This window comes from Silurus aristotelis (assembly GCF_946808225.1).
Source record: "Silurus aristotelis genome assembly, chromosome: 13".
Classification (NCBI taxonomy): Eukaryota; Metazoa; Chordata; class Actinopteri; order Siluriformes; family Siluridae; genus Silurus; species Silurus aristotelis.
The window spans coordinates 29744892-29762825 of NC_139586.1; the positions used below are offsets into that span (position 1 = coordinate 29744892).

General features: G+C 40.7%; 3 protein-coding genes across 3 annotated transcripts in view; 1 reads left to right on the forward strand and 2 right to left on the reverse strand.

The window, feature by feature from the left end:
• LOC310735966 (craniofacial development protein 2-like) overlaps positions 1-11450 on the reverse strand; it is a 106502-nt gene extending 95052 nt beyond the window's left edge. Inside the window, exon 1 of the mRNA XM_083559297.1 lies at positions 11393-11450. The gene's annotated coding sequence lies outside the window, so the exon portion shown is untranslated. The remainder of the gene's footprint in view (positions 1-11392) is intronic.
• tmem161a (transmembrane protein 161A) lies at positions 4383-15221 on the forward strand. The gene is made up of 12 exons (XM_083559268.1): positions 4383-4541; positions 5206-5309; positions 5402-5488; positions 5564-5661; positions 5964-6120; positions 6323-6474; positions 6558-6618; positions 6705-6848; positions 6970-7083; positions 8575-8749; positions 9130-9226; positions 14230-15221. The coding sequence occupies exons 1-12, from the start codon at positions 4539-4541 to the stop codon at positions 14520-14522; spliced, it is 1485 nt and encodes a 494-aa protein (XP_083415394.1). The 5' UTR covers positions 4383-4538; the 3' UTR covers positions 14523-15221.
• A 2302-nt stretch (positions 15222-17523) lies between these two features.
• Positions 17524-17934, reverse strand: part of mef2b (myocyte enhancer factor 2b) — a 12033-nt gene continuing 11622 nt past the window's right edge. The window contains exon 9 of the mRNA XM_083559639.1: positions 17524-17934. This exon is cut by the window's right edge and continues 813 nt beyond it. The gene's annotated coding sequence lies outside the window, so the exon portion shown is untranslated.

Below are 17934 nucleotides of genomic sequence, written 5' to 3' on the forward strand. Positions count from 1 at the left end.
ACCCATAACTTTCTGCTATTAAATTCTGATAAAACGGAGATTTTGCTCATCGGCCCAAAAAATAGTACACAGAAGCTCCAGCATCTCAGCCTGCATTTAGACGGTTGTTCTGTAACTACTAGTTCAACGGTAAAAGACCTGGGAGTTATTTTAGACAGCAACTTATCTTTTAAAAATCACATCAATCAAGTTACAAAAACAGCCTTCTTTCACCTTAGAAATATTTCTAAGCTAAGAAATATGTTATCTATATCTGATGCAGAGAAGCTCGTCCATGCGTTTATGACCTCTAGAATAGACTACTGTAATGCATTACTAGGTGGATGTCCTGCATCATTAATAAACAAGCTTCAGTTAGTTCAGAATGCAGCAGCAAGAGTTCTTACTAGGTCAAGAAAATACGATCATATAACCCCAATCTTATCGTCCCTACATTGGCTTCCTATTAAGTTTCGAATAGACTACAAACTACTGCTACTCACTTATAAAGCACTAAATGGTTTGGCTCCCATGTATCTATCCAGTCTCTTAACACGCTACAATCCGTCACGCTCCCTGAGATCTCAAAACTCTGGGCTTCTAGTAGTTCCTAGAATAGCAAAGTCCACTAAAGGCGGTAGAGCATTTTCACATTTAGCTCCTAAACTCTGGAATAGTCTTCCTGACAGTGTTCGGGGTTCAGATACACTCTCCCAGTTTAAGTGCAGATTAAAAACATATCTTTTTAGCAAAGCCTACACATAACACACATCACACACATCACATCACAACCTTGTGCTCCAGAACATCTGATCACATGCACATTATCAACTTGTGCTGTTAATATCATGAACAGCAGCTACGCTAATTCCTCTCCACTGCTTCTCTTTCTCTCCCCATCCCGAGGCATCCTGAGGTTTGGCCAGCTCCAGTCACGTCCCACCTCGTGATGATTATGGACCTATGGATGATCATGGAGAAGTAGATGCCGAGTGTTTAAAGGCCCTGGCATGGAGAAGCTGATGCTGGATCTATGATGATCACAAATTGTTCTGTATTGTTGAAAGATTTATGACCAAACTCTTGATGTCACCCATATGAGGATGGGTTCCCCTTTGAGTCTGGTTCCTCTCAAGGTTTCTTCCTCATATCATCTAAGGGAGTTTTTCCTTGCCACTGTCGCCACGGCTGCTCATCAGGGACAAACGCACACCATTCACCTTCACTGTTGTTTTCTGTAAAGCTGCTTTGAGACAATGTCTGTTGTGAAAAGCGCTATACAAATAAACTTGACTTGACTTGACTACTTTAAATGTTGGTACTATGACTGGTAAAGGGAGAGAGGGAGCTGATATGATGGAGAGGAGAAAGGTAGATATGTTGTGTGTTCAGGAGACCAAGTGGAAAGGGAGTAAGAGCAGGAACATTGGAGGTGTTTAAACTGTTTTATCATGGTGTGGATGGAAAGAGAAATGGTGTAGGGGTGATTCTGAAGGAAGAGTACAGTAAGAGTGTAGTGGAGGTGAAGAGAGTTTCTGATAGGGTGATGAACATGAAGCTGGAAGTTGGAGTGATGATGATAAATTTCATCAGTGTTTATGCTCCACAAGTGGACTGTGAGATGGAGGAGAAGGAAAGATTCTGGAGTGAGTGAAATGAAGTGGTGGAAGGTGAACGTAGGAATGAAAGATTGGTGATTGGGGCAGACTTTAATGGGCATGTAGGTGAAGGGAACAGAGGTGATGAGAAGGTGATGGTAGGTATGGTTTTAAGGAGAGGAATGTGGAAGGGCAGATGGTGGTAGATTTTGCTAAAAGGATGGAAATGGCAGTGGTGAACACATATTTTAAGAAGAAGGAGGATCATAGGGTGACGTTTAAGAGTGGAGGAAGGTGCACACAGGTGGACTATGTGCTATGCAGGAGATGCAACCTGAAGGAGATTGGAGACTGTAAGGTGTTGGCAGGGGACAGTGTAGCTAGACAGCATCGGATGGTGGTCTGTAGGATGGTTTTGGAGATGAAGAAGAAGAGGAGGAGAGTGAGGACTGAAAGAAGAATAAGATGGTGGAAACTGAAGGAGGAAGACTGTAGTGTGAGATTCAGGAAAGAGGTCAGACAGGAGCTTGGTGGTGGTGAAGAGGTGCTGGATGATTGGGAAACAACTGCAGGAGTGATGAGGGAGGCAGCTAGAAAGCTACTTGGTGTAACATCTAGAAATAGAAAGGAAGACAAAGAGACGTAGTGGTGGAATGAGGAAGTGCAGGAGAGCATAAGGGGAAAGAGGATTGGGATCAACAGAGTGATGAGAAAAGTAGGCAGGAGAACAAGGAGATGCAGCAGCAGGTAAAGAGGGATGTGGTGAAAGCCAAGGAAAAGGTATATGAGGAGCTGTAGGAGAAGTTGGACACTGGGAAGGATGTGCTGCAAGTTAGAGCAATAAAGGATGAAGATGGAAATGTGTTGACTAGTGAGGAGAGTGTGTTAAGAAGATAGAGGGAGTACTTTGAGCAGCTGATGAACAGGGAAAATGAGAGAGAGAGAAGGTTGGATGGTGTGGAGATGTGAAGCAGGATGTAGATAGGATTAGTAAGGAGGAAGTGAGAGCAGCGATTAAGAGGATGAAGAGTGGAAAGTCTGTTGGACCAGATGACATACCGGTAGAAGCGTGGAGATGTTTAGGAGAGATGGCAGTGGAGTTTTTAACCAGATTGTTTAACAGGATTCTGGAAGGTGAGAAGATGCCTGAGGAATGGAGAAGGAGTGTGCTGGTACTGATCTTTAATAATAAGGGTGATGTGCAGACCTGCAGTAACTACAGGGGAATAAAGTTGATCAGTCACACCATGAAGTTATGGGAAAGAGTAGTGGAAGCCAGGCTGAGAGAAGAGGTGACCATCTGTGAGCAACAGTATGGTTTCATGCTGAGGAAGAGCACCACAGACGCATTATTTGCTTTGAGAATGTTGATGGAGAAGTATGGAGAAGGTCAGAAGGAGCTGCATTGTGTGTTTGTGGATTTAGAGAAAGCATACGACAGGGTGGAGAGAGAGGAGTTGTGGTATTGTGTGAGGAAGTCTGGTGTGTCAGAGAAGTATGTGAGGGTGGTGCAGGACATGTATGAGGACAGTGTGACAGCAGTGAAGTGTGCAGTAGGAACGACAGACTGGTTCAAGGTGAAGGTTGGACTGCATCAAGGATCGGCCCTGAGCCCTTTCCTGTTTGCAGTGGTGATGGACAGGTTGAAGGACGAGGTCAGACAGGAGTCTCCATGGACTATAATGTTTGCGGATTATATTGTGATTTGTGGTGAGAGTAGTGAGCAGGTGGAAGACAGAGTACATGTGTGTGAATGAGAGAGAGGGCAGTGGAGGGTGCGGTTGCAGGGAGAAGAGGTGGAGAAGGTGGAGGAGTTCAGGTACCTGGGGTCAACAGTGTAAAGTAATAGAGAGTGTGTTAGAGAAGTGAAGAAAAGAGTGCAGGCAGGGTGGAGTGGGTGGAGAAGAGTGATAGCAGGAGTGATTTGTAATAGAAGAGTATCTGTGAGAGTGAAAGGGAAAGTTTATAGGACTGTGGTGAGACCTGAGATGTTGTATGGATTAGAGACAGTGGCATTGAGTAAAAGACAGGAGGTGGAGCTGGAGGTAGCAGAGCTGAAGATGTTGAGATGTTCGTTGGGAGTGACGACGATGGACAGGATTAGAAATGAGTTTATTCGAGGGACAGCGCATGTAGGACGTTTTGGAGACAAGGTGAGGGAGGTGAGATTGAGATGGTTTGGACATGTGCAGAGGAGGGACATGGGGTATATCAGTAGGAGAATGCTGAGGATGGAGCCACCAGGAAGGAGGAAAAGAGGAAGACCAAGGAGGAGGTTTATGGATGTGGTGAGGGAAGACATGCAGGTAGTTGGTGTAAAAGAGGCAGATGTAGAGAACAGGGGGGGATGGAGACGGATGATCAGATGTGGAGACTCCTAATGGGAGCAGCCGAAAGAAAAAGAAGAAGATCATATACACAACTGAAGGTGAAGCCATTTGTAAGTTAAGGTATTTAGGGCATTTTTTTCCTTTTAGATAATAATAATAATAATAATAATAATAATAATAATAATAATAATAATAATAATAATAAAACAATAATAATAATAATAATACAACCATATAATAATAAATGAAATAAAAAATGGAAACAGCTGTGTGTGTGTGTGTGTGTGTGTGTGTGTGTGTGTGTGTGTGTGTGTGTGTGTGTGAGTGAGTGAGTGTGTGTGTGTGTGTGTGTGTGAGAGTGTGAGAGTGTGTGTGTCTATTTTTGTCCACCACCAGCGATTTCGTCCCTCGGCAACGTGAGCCAATCAAATCGATGATGTGTATATTTGGACCAATCGGCACTCAGCTCAGGATAAATTCTGACCAATAGGATTCCATATCTCGTGTAAGTCCCGCCCAGGAGCGCTGTGTGGAATAGGTCACAAATGTCATTCAAAACTCATTCAGCTGTTTGCGGCGCTCATGTGGGAGCAGAGTAAACACGCACTCCGGTCTAAACTTCTCATACAACATGGTGAGTAAATTTATATTAATAAAAATATATTTTTTCTGACGCGATTTATCTCCTTTTACACTTTATATACACTTCAGCCTGTGTTAGCTGCACAGATCCTATGCTAGCAAGGAGAAATGTAGCTACTAGCTATCTATCTAGTTCGTTATCTCGTTTAATAAAAAAAAAAAAAAAAAGCACTATTATTACCGACATTAATGTTCATTCCATGGAATTAAATCTTGTGTTTTATTTTCAGGATTAACCGCAGCAGCAGTGTAGGTTCCCGAAATAAGCATGTAGACTAGCTAGAGCTGAGCCACAGGTGCTAATGCTAAATATGTCTCACTCCCTACATTAGTGCACTTCGTGGGCTGGTGAATTAATGGCTGATGCACACTACTTAGTGCACTACGTTTAATATGTGGAGTAATTTGGGACGTTTTTCCTCATCTGTTGTCATCTGATAGTTTTGTTCCCACATGCTTTTAGAAAATGTCTCAGATTCTAATCACATTAAAAAGATACAAAATATAATAATGTAAATATAAATGATAGCTTTTCAATGATATTCTTATCCAGACCTAATGAACACGTGTGTGAAGTCAAATCAGCATGTTGTTTATGTTTCTCCTATTCCACCAGCAGTATAATTAGTGTTTGGGATTTGGTTCTTCTCTGACAGGCTCTTATGGGAGTTCAGCTGGTGGTCAGCCTGCTGGCGGTCAGCATCATGCAGAAAATGGCTCCGCATTTCTCCCTAGCACGCTGGCTCCTGTGCAACGGCAGGTGAGTGTCTCAGCTTCACGGACGATTCACGTTCCACATCCTCAGCATTAACGCTCGCTGCTTTCAGCTGCACTCTCACTCGCTGCTTTCAGTCTTTTCAGGTTCAAGCATCCTTCAGAGGGAGAACTTTGTGCACTGGCAGGAAAACAGGTGCCCAGTAAGACCAGCAGGAGAGACAGGTGTGAACTGGTTTGTGTTTGTGTGGTACCTGATTTTCAGTCTTGCCCTCTCTTAACCCCGGGACTGTTTTCCAGGAGGCAGAATGGCCACGGGGAGCCCAAGCCGCTCACCGTTCCGAAGGACATTGATTTACACCTGGAGAGCACCCCTGTGAACGTTATAGACGCTCTGAGTAAGGCTAGAGGAGATCAATATCTATTCCCTTAAATATTCTGTTTCCAAATCACAATAAGTCACAAATCACAAAGTTCTCCATCTGAACACTTTTCTTCTGAAAAAGCCATAACAGTCCATACTGTAACCAGAGAGAGATCTCCAACTAGAACAAATACATTTATATTCACCACAAACCTGTAACTTCTCTGTGTGTGTGTCTGTGTGTGTGTCTGTGTCTGTGTCTGTGTCTGTGTGTGTCTGTGTGTGTGTGTGTGTGTGTGTGTGTGTGTGTGTGTGTGTGTGTGTGTGTGTGTGTAGTTCTGCGGTTCTTTGTGGAGTACCAGTGGCTGATCGACTTTGCGGTCTATGCGATGGGCATCTATCTGTTCACTGAGGGCTACTACTTCATGGTGGATGCCAGTAAGGAGATCAACATTGGAGCTATTTGGTGTGTTCTGATGGTGTTCTTCTGCCTGTATCCTTAAACCATTTCCCACCAGCCGTGCCACGAGAAGAAAATGCTTCATCTAAAGTCACCCAGTGCAGCAGTATTGGTTGAGATGAAGCATCCAGCACAATTCATCAGATAACGATGAAGACTTCGTTAATATCTTCAGTTTTTTGGCTCCATGTTCTCGTTCCTGTGTCCTTTTATAATCCTTGACTCAGGTTTCCAGGAGAACTCTGCATTTCCTTATGAGCCACTATTTCCGCTCAGACGAGGGTGGAGAACGCTCTGTGTGTTTGGCATTTGGCTTCCTGTCTCTGCTGGTGGCCATGTTGGTCCTGGTGGTGAGAGAGGACTATCTGGAGTTTGGCCTTGAGTCTGGTACGGTATTACGTTGATTTAATCCGAATCACACAGGCTTTCCCTCCGCCGTCAGCCTTAAAAATCTGTTTCTGACATTACAGGATTCACCAGTGTCTTTGATAACTTTGAAGTTTTCGCCAAACAGCAGGGATTTGAGTGGTCGTAAGTTCTCCATACCACGTTCTCCTCGCTCTGTAATCCAATACTAAAGCAGTATGCACTTTAACTGAATTTGGAATATTTTTCAGCGTTCCTTTCACCAAACTGGGAGTAAAATTGGGCTTGGCTTTTATTTGTGCCTTCTTTGGAGCTCTGCTTGCTTTCCCTGGACTTCGCCTGGCACAAACACACCTGGACGCTGTACAGATGAATTCTACCCGACCGCACATTCAGTGAGAACAACAGCGCTGTGGTCTCCAGGAACCATTCCATCCAATCATGCTTTAGAAAATGTTAGTTTATATGTATAATAGATATTAAATGAGGGTAAATTGGATGGTTTTATTTCCACAGAATCCTTTTGCACATCAGTTTTTTGTCCCCATTGGTGATACTGGTGCTGTGGATCAAACCTCTCGCTCGGGACTTCCTGGGAAACGCACCTATGGGAAAGACTTCAGTTACATTGTAAGTGTGTGTTTGTGTGTGTTTGTGTGTGTTTGGGGTTAAAATTATGTGCTGGTCAGATTACTGGAGAAACCAGTAGACCGACTTAAATACCTAAATACCTTGGTTAGTATTTTATTTCCACACTTCATTATTGCATGAACTCTTTTCACAGACAAAAGCCATTATATCTAAAATATATGATTGTTGATATTTCTGTTTGAAGACACAGCCGTGTTAAACACTGCACTACACTTAATGCTACTGGGAGAATTCTGTTAATTTAATTTAGTTTACATGTAAAGATGCAGGTTTCTGTAGTAATTAACAGATCAAATGAATACAGAATATATTAGGGGTGTAATGACACATTTATGCTCCGGTTTCATTTCTTTACAGTTATTATTATTAGGAAGAAATGCAAAACATTTTTTTTATTTTTTTATTAACACAGTTTATTATTATTATTAATATTAACATTAACATTTGTGAATATTGAACAGTTTAAACATTTCAAACTATTTTAAATAAAATGCCTGCTTGGTGAAATAATGTATAAAATTATATTTTATAATATTTTGTAAAAAAGGAAATATATAAGAATAAATGAGAATAAATCAAATTAATCCAATACACTTTTTTTTTTATTAAATTGATTAAATAATTGGTTAAATTGGCACAAATTGAAAAAGATTAAATAATTGTAAAAAAATTTATGAAACAGTTTACATTTGTTTAAAGGTATTTAGTTTATACAGGTGTGTGTGTGTGTGTGTGTGTGTGTGTGTGTGTGTGTGTGTGTGTGTGTGTGTGTGTGTGTGTGTGCTAAAGAATGCTAAAGTGGCAGCGATTTCGGCAGCGTGCTACAGATGGTATTTCCAGTAGCGAGTGAGCAGCCACAGTGACACTGCACTAACTCTAGTTTCTTTATACTCCTGGCATTGATGTGTATGTTTTCATGGTTAATAATAAAAAATTTCAAAAAGAGACAAAACAAATTCACAGTCAGCCAGTCAATACGTTCTTAAGGGAACTCCGATTATAACTATGTTCCACACATAGTTTCGCAGGATCGCATTTGGTACCCGTGTGCACTGAACTGAAAGCCCTGTACCAGAACGTTTGTGTACGAATACGTGAACCGTTACACCCCAAATATACAGTTTTGATTACTTCCTGGTCTGGAGGTTGCAGTCTTGTCCACTGTATCTGGACGTGACCCATTCAGCAAAGAATCATAGAAACCATTAGGTTTAATGTATAATAGGCATCAGGTTGGTTAGTGGAAGTTCTACAAGGTTGACTTGGTGCTTTGTTTCAGATAAACTAGTGTTTTTACTGCACCACACAGATCTGATCCACCCACACTGTACCCAGATCATGCTTTCTTACATCCAGGCGCTGTTGCGTAACTGGTTTTGATTCAGTATTACACCCACCTCAGTGCTTTAATCCCTCTGTGTGTGTGTGTGTGTGTGTGTGTGTGTGTGTGTGTGTGTGTGTGTGTTACAGGCTTTCAAGCTCAGCCTTTGACTCTGTACGTCTCTGGATGATTGTTGGTTTGTGTGTGCTAAGGCTGCTGCTCACCCGCCAGCACCTGCAGGCTTACCTGAACCTCGCCCCCAAATGGGTAGAGCAGATGAAGAAGGAGGCGGGTCGCATTGCTGCAGTTGACATCCAGAGGAAGGCATGAAGCAAAACTCATTCTAAACATTTACTGTGTGTGTGTTGGTCAGTAGATCCGCTGGTTACACTGGCAGGCAAGAAGAACTCCTGTTCAGTTCAGAATTACTTGTCTTCTGGTTTGAACAGAAGATACACAGGATGCCAGAAGGTCGTCTCGTTACTGGAGAAACTGAATGTCAGAGGATTCTGCTTGATATATATTTTTTGTGTTGAAGATGAATAAAGATAATAATGTAGACCCTTGCTGCGTTATACCAGAGGTTGTGCAGGTTAAATCTTTCTTTTCTAAGTAGATTGTTTACTGATGTATCTTTTTAAAAGGCTCATCAAGACAAAGTGCTTCAAATCATCGCTCATGTATTTGTCCTTCTGTTTCCGCAGGTGACTCGTGTGTACTGCTACCTGACTGTAGTAACGCTGCAGTACCTCGTACCAGTGCTGATTGTGCTCTTCTCAACCCTGGCCCTCAAGGCTTTAGGTAGAACTTCACTTCATTTTCTCTCCTTCAGTTCCTCATCACTGTAGAATCATTTCTGTCATATTGAACAGTTTAATGTATTTAGAGGGAAAAGTGTACAGATTTTCTCTCAAAATAGTGTCATTAGTACGATGTCTACTTTATAACTAATCATTGGTTCTTGTCACCACAGAGCTTCACACTGTGGAACCACCAGTGTTTTTATTAGATCAGATTCATCTTTATCATTGTGCAGTTACCAGAACAGGAACAATGAACTGCAGTTCACATCTGACCACAAGTGCAAACAGCAACATGTAGAAACGAATAAATCAAATATAAATGTACAATAAACGTATAACAGGAGTGTGATATATATTACACTTAGTGCTGTAACGGTACACAAGATTCACGGTTCCGTACGAACCTCGGGTTTTGGTTCGGTTTCGTTACGGTTGAAGGAGGAAATGCAAAACATTAGATTGCGTGTCATTTTTTTCAACGCAGTTTGTTGTTATTAATATTTGTGATCTTCACAGTTTCATCTTCAGTTTTAAAACATTTTTAAATAAAATTCCTGTTTGGTTAAATTATATATAAAATTATATTTTATAATCATTAAATCAAATTAATGCAATACAGTTTTTTAATTGAGTAATCAATTAAATTGTTTAAATAAATTAAAATGTAATTTTTTTTTATTAAATAGTTAATTCAGTACGTGTGTACCAAACTGTATGCTCTGTTCTGAAAAGTTTCAGTTCTGTTACACCCCTGTAAATAATAATATATAATAATATAATACTGTATCATGTGCAAATGGAAGGATAAACACAGAAGGGTCATGAAAGTGACCAAAAAGGTGCAAAAAAGGCAAGATGAAGTAAAGTGTTGTAATTTGTGCAAAAGTAAATGATATGCAGAAGTAGGCAATTATATATATATAGTGAGGAAAATAAGTATTTGAACACGCTGCTATTTTGCAAGTTCTCCCACTTAGAAATCATGGAGGGGTCTGAAATTGTCATCGTAGGTGCATGTCCACTGTGAGAGACATAATCTAAAAAAAAAATCCAGAAATCACAATTTATGATTTTTTAACAATTTATTAGTATGATACATCTGCAAATAAGTATTTGAACACCTGTCTATCAGCTAGAATTCTGACCCTCAAAGACCTGTTAGTCTGCCTTTAAAATGTCCACCTCCACTACATTTATTATCCTAAATTAGATGCACCTGTTTGAGGTCGTTAGCTGCATAAAGACACCTGTCCACCCCATACAATCAGTAAGAATCCAACTACTAACATGGCCAAGACCAAAGAGCTGTCCAAAGACACTAGAGACAAAATTATACACCTCCACAAGGCTGGAAAGGGCTACGGGGAAATTGCCAAGCAGCTTGGTGAAAAAAGGTCCACTGTTGGAGCAATCATTAGAAAATGGAAGAAGCTAAACATGACTGTCAATCTCCCTCGGACTGGGGCTCCATGCAAGATCTCACCTCGTGGGGTCTCAATGATCCTAAGGAAGGTGAGAAATCAGCCCAGAACTACACGGGAGGAGCTGGTCAATGACCTGAAAAGAGCTGGGACCACCGTTTCCAAGGTTACTGTTGGTAATACACTAAGACGTCATGGTTTGAAATCATGCATGGCACGGAAGGTTCCCCTGCTTAAACCAGCACATGTCCAGGCACGTCTTAAGTTTGCCAATGACCATTTGGATGATCCGGAGGAGTCATGGGAGAAAATCATGTGGTCAGATGAGACCAAAATAGAACTTTTGGGTCATAATTCCACTAAACGTGTTTGGAGGAAGAAGAATGATGAGTACCATCCCAAGAACACCATCCCTACTGTGAAGCATGGGGGTGGTAGCATCATGCTTTGGGGGTGTTTTTCTGCATATGGGACAGGGCGACTGCACTGTATTAAGGAGAGGATGACCGGGGCCATGTATTGCGAGATTTTGGGGAACAACCTCCTTCCCTCAGTTAGAGCATTGAAGATGGGTCGAGGCTGGGTCTTACAACATGACAATGACCCGAAGCACACAGCCAGGATAACCAAGGAGTGGCTCTGTAAGAAGCATATCAAGGTTCTGGCGTGGCCTAGCCAGTCTCCAGACCTAAACCCAATAGAGAATCTTTGAAGGGAGCTCAAACTCCGTGTTTCTCAGCGACAGGCCAGAAACCTGACTGATCTAGAGAAGATCTGTGTGGAGGAGTGGGCCAAAATCCCTCCTGCAGTGTGTGCAAACCTGGTGAAAAACTACAGGAAACATTTGACCTCTGTAATTGCAAACAAAGGCTCCTGTACCAAATATTAACATTGACTTTCTCAGGTGTTCAAATACTTATTTGCAGCTGCATCATACAAATAAATAGTTTAAAAATCATATATTGTGATTTCTGGATTTTTTTTTTTTAGATTATGTCTCTCACAGTGGACATGCACCTACGATGACAATTTCAGACCCTCCATGATTTCTAAGTGGGAGAACTTGCAAAATAGCAGCGTGTTCAAATACTTATTTTCCTCACTGTATATTATACTATACTATGTGGTTAGGATGCGGCGCTCTCACCGCTGCGACCCGGGTTCGATTCCCGGTCAGGGAACCAACCCCAGCCACTCTCAGTGCCGGTCCCAAGGCCGGATAAATTGGGGAGGGTTGCGTTAGGAAGGGCATCCAGCGTAAAAACATGCGCCAAATCAAACATGCGGATGGGAGAAGCCGAAAGAGAGTTTTTACTATACTATTATATTATACTATACTATATATTATATTACACAATAATTCATATCAAATAAGTGTCACTTTGAAGCACAAACAGCAGTTAGAGTGAAGTATCGCCTCATCAGTGTGATTAGATGTGCAAAACTCATATTTATTTAGGGGTGTGTCTGTAAATAATTTATCTGTCTATTAAAATACAGAATAAAAAATATCCTACAGCAGTATATAAGCGGAGTTCTGTTGCACAAGTGTGCAGCATGTGAGGAACAGGAAAGTGTAAACAGAAAGCTCTGTTTTGTCAATATCATGGGAACGAGGTGGGTTTATTTCCACTGCAAGTTGCCCCCGAGGTGCTTTTAAGGTCTTTTGAAAATGCTGCAATCCTGAAGAAATCCCTACTGCTAGCACACAAATGAGCATACTTTACCCAGCAACTGCTTTGCCCCAGACCTAACCTTCTCTACTATATGACTGTATTTAACTTGCAGATATGACTGAATTGGACTGATCAGGGATCAGACTGTCACATGACTATGATTTACATTAGCTGGTCAGATCAGACCATTTAAAGTGAAGTACCTTCTAGTGGTGCAACGGACCACAAATCTCACGGTTTGGATCACATTATTGTTTCTGAGTCACAGATTGGATCATTTTTTGGATCAGCAAAAAAAAAGAGACAAATCTAATTTGCTTTTTGTTTATTACAAGAACAGTAAGAGCAGGAAATGCTCCGATGTTGACTGATTAACACGTCCTGAACACTTAATAAACACTTAAATTAACTTCATTACTTTCAAAATGATCAGTCTTTCACTCTGTGCAAGGGTCTCCACAGGGTCTAGAAAAGTCTACAATCTAGTTTTTTTTTTTTCCTTTCGCTGGTACAAATATAACGACTACAAATGAGAGATTTTTCAGCTATAGGGAAGTGCACGTTTAGCGATAATCAGCATGAAGAAACGTGTTTAGTGCTCGGTTAAGGCACCGTTGTGTGCGTGTTTTTGATGTTACATTTAATTCATAAAGGTCTTAAAAAGTCACAAATTGTGTGACTTGGTGAAACCTGCAGAAACCCTGTCTACGATCACAAAAAAAATAAAGATTAATCCAGTAAAAAAACGCAGTTAATTCGCGGGTCATGTGCGTGCTGAATCATGGGTCGTGATCCTTTCAGATCAACTGTGATCCACTGCACCCCCAGGAGCTGCTGTATGTATAGTTATTAAAGCTACCTAGTTAATAACGAACAAATGCACTAATGAGTCTGAAAATGGATGAATTTTATGTTATCTTCTTATTAGCTACTTACATTAGCACCATATATCCAGTGAACAGCTCAGACCGGGGCGACGCTAACTTACGCTAACTTAGAGAGCTACTCTGTACAATTGTGGTTGGTTGAAAAGCATCTCAGAATGTACAGCAGTGGAATCTAGTGGGGGATGAGCGACGACAGCTGACCTCCATATCAGGTTCTGCTTCTGTCAGCCAAGAACAGAAAGCTGAGGCTTCAGTAGGAGCAGGATCACCAACTCTGGACAACTGAAGATAGGAGAAACCTAGCCTTCTCTGATAAACCTTGGTTTCTGCTGAACTACCCAAATGATAGTCTTCACCAACAACAGCATGAATTCGTGGAACCATTTGCCTTGTAGAAACAGTCCATGCTGGTGGAGGTGCTGTAATGATGTGAGGAATGCTTTTTTTTTCCTCACACTTTGGGCTTAGAAAAAAAAAATCAATCATCACTTGATCACCACAAAATATTGTTTACCATCTTATAATGGTTTCTTCCAGCATGGCACCAACTGAAAGATATCTCAAGCTGGTTTCATGAACATGTCAGAGTTCTTCAGTGGCTTTTAGTAATGGGTCAACAGATTCACCAGCATTTAGCAAGTGCAGATAAACCATCTACAAATTCATGATGAGGTCATGCAAACATGGTCCATAATCTCAAGGAATGTTCCCAACATCTTGTGGAATCCCTGCCATAAAGTGCACTGGACTCACCAGAAGCTCCAATGATGCTGCTACTTACTTCCAAACAGTTTTTGTTCATTTTCTTCTAGTTTCATGTGTCAGACTGTAAGTGCTACTTACTGTAGACTGTAATGGTGTGAACATTAGGAGGTGTGTCACCATGTGGTGTTCCTCTAGGCTCTTTATAATATCAGCACCATAATCAGTAAATATTTTAGGAATTATTTTATTAGAAAGAATGAGTATAATGAGAGAATCTTGTCTTTCTGTCTCTGATTGGCTACATCTCACTAGGTGATTACTCATGGGGGCTGGGCACCGAGACTCCAGGTGTGACCCTGGCACCGGTTCTTCCCACCACTCCTCCCCCTGTAACCAGGTCAGAAGATGATGATGATCTCGAGGACATGGAGGAGGAAATCCAAGTCACAGTTGCCCACCTGGCCGGGGTTTTTTCTGCGTTGCGTTCCGTTCTCACCCCTGTCTTCTTCAGAGGGATCTTCTCCTTCCTCACTTGGTGGGTGGCGGCATGTCAACTGATCAGCAGCCTGTTCGGGATCTACTTCCACCAGTATCTCATGAGCTGAGCTGAGTGGAGCGCCCTCTATGTGCAAACTGTGTGTACTGCAACATGTGAAACATGTTCCTGAGAACACCTGAGCTCCACCGACACACTCTGGGCGTGTTTATGCCTCGGAGGGTTTGATCTTGACTGGAGACTGTGATGTGTTTGGTTTAAGATGAAGAGAATGATAAAGTATTTGTTTTGTTATACGGATGAATCTTAAATCGGTTGTTGGATCGTGCAGAAGGAAAGCTGTTTGATTGAATACGCAACTTCTACAAATTAAATCAATCAACGTGCACTGTTGATCAACAGCTAGTTAAAGTTTGTGATGTAATACCAAGTGCCTGGTAACTCAATTCAGGGATTTGAGTTCACAATATTCTACTAATACGAGCTGCTTACTTTAATACTGTAGCGTTAAACACAGAGGCACTAAAAACCCTGCTACAATCCATAATCCCCTCAGCCTGAGTGCTCACGTGTTAATGGTTCTGCTACATGTTCAGTATTTTATCCAGTTTTGCTGATAAGCTCCAGAATCAGACTGAAATTACAATCCGCTCAGTCTTTTCTTTCTCTTCCAGAATATTTCTCATTTATTTATTTCTCCTCGTCTCACTGAATCATCACACACTAATTTAGTGAGTCGTTTCTGTGAACAGTTTTTTAGAATGAAATGCATGCTGTCTGTTTGATTAAAACCCAGAATGCCTCAGTTTATAGTTGATTGCATGTTTTCTTCCCATCAAAGTAAACATTGTGAATGAGATAAAGATATTGCACTGTTTATATCCTAAAGTGTGTATTAGTAAATTCCCAGAATTCCCAGTCCACACGTCTGCCCGCTGCTCACTCTCCCACGCTCTCAGAAGCAGGGAAATGAACACGACTCGGACCGTTGTAACTCATCAGCATCTCCACCCTGCGCTCGTTCAGCAGCTCGAGGGGCTCCAGAGGTCGTGTCTGGGCTTCTCCCTAGGGGTCAAGGGCTCGTCTGCATGGCCCGTCTGCTCAATAGGCCTCAGTTTGGTCCCTATAGCAACAGCCATGGCCTTCTCACAGATGCTGGTAATGAATGTGATTATACACATACATCAGGTCTGTCGCCTTCCACTTCATCACACCAATCACTCACGCTAGACTCTGCAACAGACACCCTGATGTGGGAAAAATGTTCAGGCCCAGCGGATGCCTGGAGTCTGCTAGGATGTGTATTGATGGAACATGGAGATATGCAGATTTGATGCTGAGGTGGATGTAGGATGATTGGAATATTTTGCTTTTAAACGAGTTGCAGATTAAAATGTGATTTTGGGGTAAAATCTTTAGAATTGAAAATGTTTATTTCTCTTCTCATAATCTCTTAAATCATGAAACTTCCTGTCTGACTTTTGGGATTTTCTACTGAAATGATTTCTTTAACTGATTCCTCATAAAGAAGGAGGTTTAAATAAATGTTTAATGAATTTAATGAATAAACAGTTGTTTAAGGTATGGTGCAGTTTGAAATGTGGGAAAGTCACCGGGTTTTAAACATGTTTCAGTTTTTGGATGTTTTTTATGTGGGTTGGTGTGAAGAACATTTCAGCTGAGGTTCTTCACATTTACTTTAAATACATGGGATAGAAATGACATCCAACAGAAAGGTGTGGCTCGTGTTTGGGGATTTTTCTACAACAGTTCAAATGAGAGAATCCAGCAGGAGATTGAGTTCTGATTGTTTTTACACTTATGTTAAGTTACAGCTGTGCATTTCCGACTTTAAGCTGTTTTACAGAAGAACCACATACGGCTGAACATTTCAGACGTCCCAATGCTTTTGCCAAGTGTTCCAGCAGGTCTAAAGGTTTCCCAAAGTGACAAAACCAGTAAATAAAAGTCTCTACCATCTGACCGTCTCGTAAACACCACTGCAGTCTGAGTGTTTATGGATGTCAAACACATAAATCATGTCATTGTTCAGACAAACACCCTGCGGTCCTGTAGACGAAACAGACGTCTAGACTGCCATGGTGCAGTGTTAATCTGCTCTGAATGCTTATTAACACACAATTAGAACAATCACAAGCATGATTAGAGTATTAGGAGGTAATTCCCATACATGCATCTCATCTCCCACATCAGGGTGTAAATACTTCCTTCATCATTTGGCTGATTCTGGGATCCGAACTCCACCTGTGTCTAATATTTAATTTTAATGAAAGACATTTAAAACATGGTCTGAGTTTCCTTCACAATTCCTGTACGTGTATTTCTACAGAAAACCTTTTTTTTTTTTTTAAATATACTTGACACCAGCAATATCATTCAGTCCTTCAATTAATATGCAAATCGGTTTATTATCTGACGCTTGAAAGTGTTTTCCAGGAATTATTATTCATTATATATCATTAATTATAGTATAGAAAAAAACCTCACATGAACCCTGATGGAATATTTGTGTTTCCTCAATTTCATGGAATTTTCTGAAGATCATGTGAAAAAGAAAAGTAAATGTAGATTATTCAAGAAATATCAAAAAGTTAGAAAATCCTTTACATTTTTTTATTCCTTTATTCCATTCACTTTAATGCTAATTAATGACTTTTTTTTTATCGTTCTTTCTGTGCTCAGAACTTTACCTGTAACTAAAATAAGAGCAAACATGCAACCAAAACTATGAGTCTGTTTCCTTGGAGATGGAGAAAATAAAAAGTGTAGATTTTTTTTATAGATTTAATGTTGAAAAATCAGTGAAGACATGAAACCACAGAAGCAAGTCAGCGATCGAAACACATCGCCGCGGTTTGACGAGTGCACGAGGTTGAGGTTTACGCCTCACTGAGAAGGTTCCCATCAGAGCTCCATCACAAAACTGAAGTGTCAAAGTTCAGACAGTAAACATGTGGAACTGTTGAGTCGTGGTTTTAAACAGAGGCGTGTGGTAACAGAGGCCTCAGAGTTTTATAACATTAATAAAGGTGATCGAACACATGTGCTTCCTGCTTTTGTGTAAATAATGAAATGAATCACAACAAACATAGAAATAAACATTTTACTACTTTTTTTTTTTTTTTTTTTTAACAAAATGGATGAAAACGACCCACTCAAGGAGCCAAAAACCACGTGTTCAGTGGCTGATCCGTGCTGCCCTCTAGTGGACAATACAGCAAACAACCCGAACAATGATAGAAATCTCTGGTCCATAGGCTTTCATGTTTACTGTAAATCCTTATAAATGGTACAAGATAAGAAATAAAAGGAAAATATTATAAAGTAATATTGTTATGCAAATTTTTTAACAGTTAGATTATAGAAAATGTAACAAAGAAAAGTCTTGGTCAATGCACAATTATAAACCAGATATATTAAATTTCAGTCCATTGATATTAATTTTTGCAAAAAATAAAAGATTTTTTTTAAAGGCCTTTATGAAAATAGATTTCAGAGAT

Coding starts and splice junctions, on each gene's coding strand:
- tmem161a (XM_083559268.1), top strand. Junction 6,849..6,969: donor TCTACCCGACCGCACATTCA/GTGAGAACAACA, acceptor TTATTTCCACAG/AATCCTTTTGCACATCAGTT. Junction 9,227..14,229: donor CCTGGCCCTCAAGGCTTTAG/GTAGAACTTCAC, acceptor ACATCTCACTAG/GTGATTACTCATGGGGGCTG.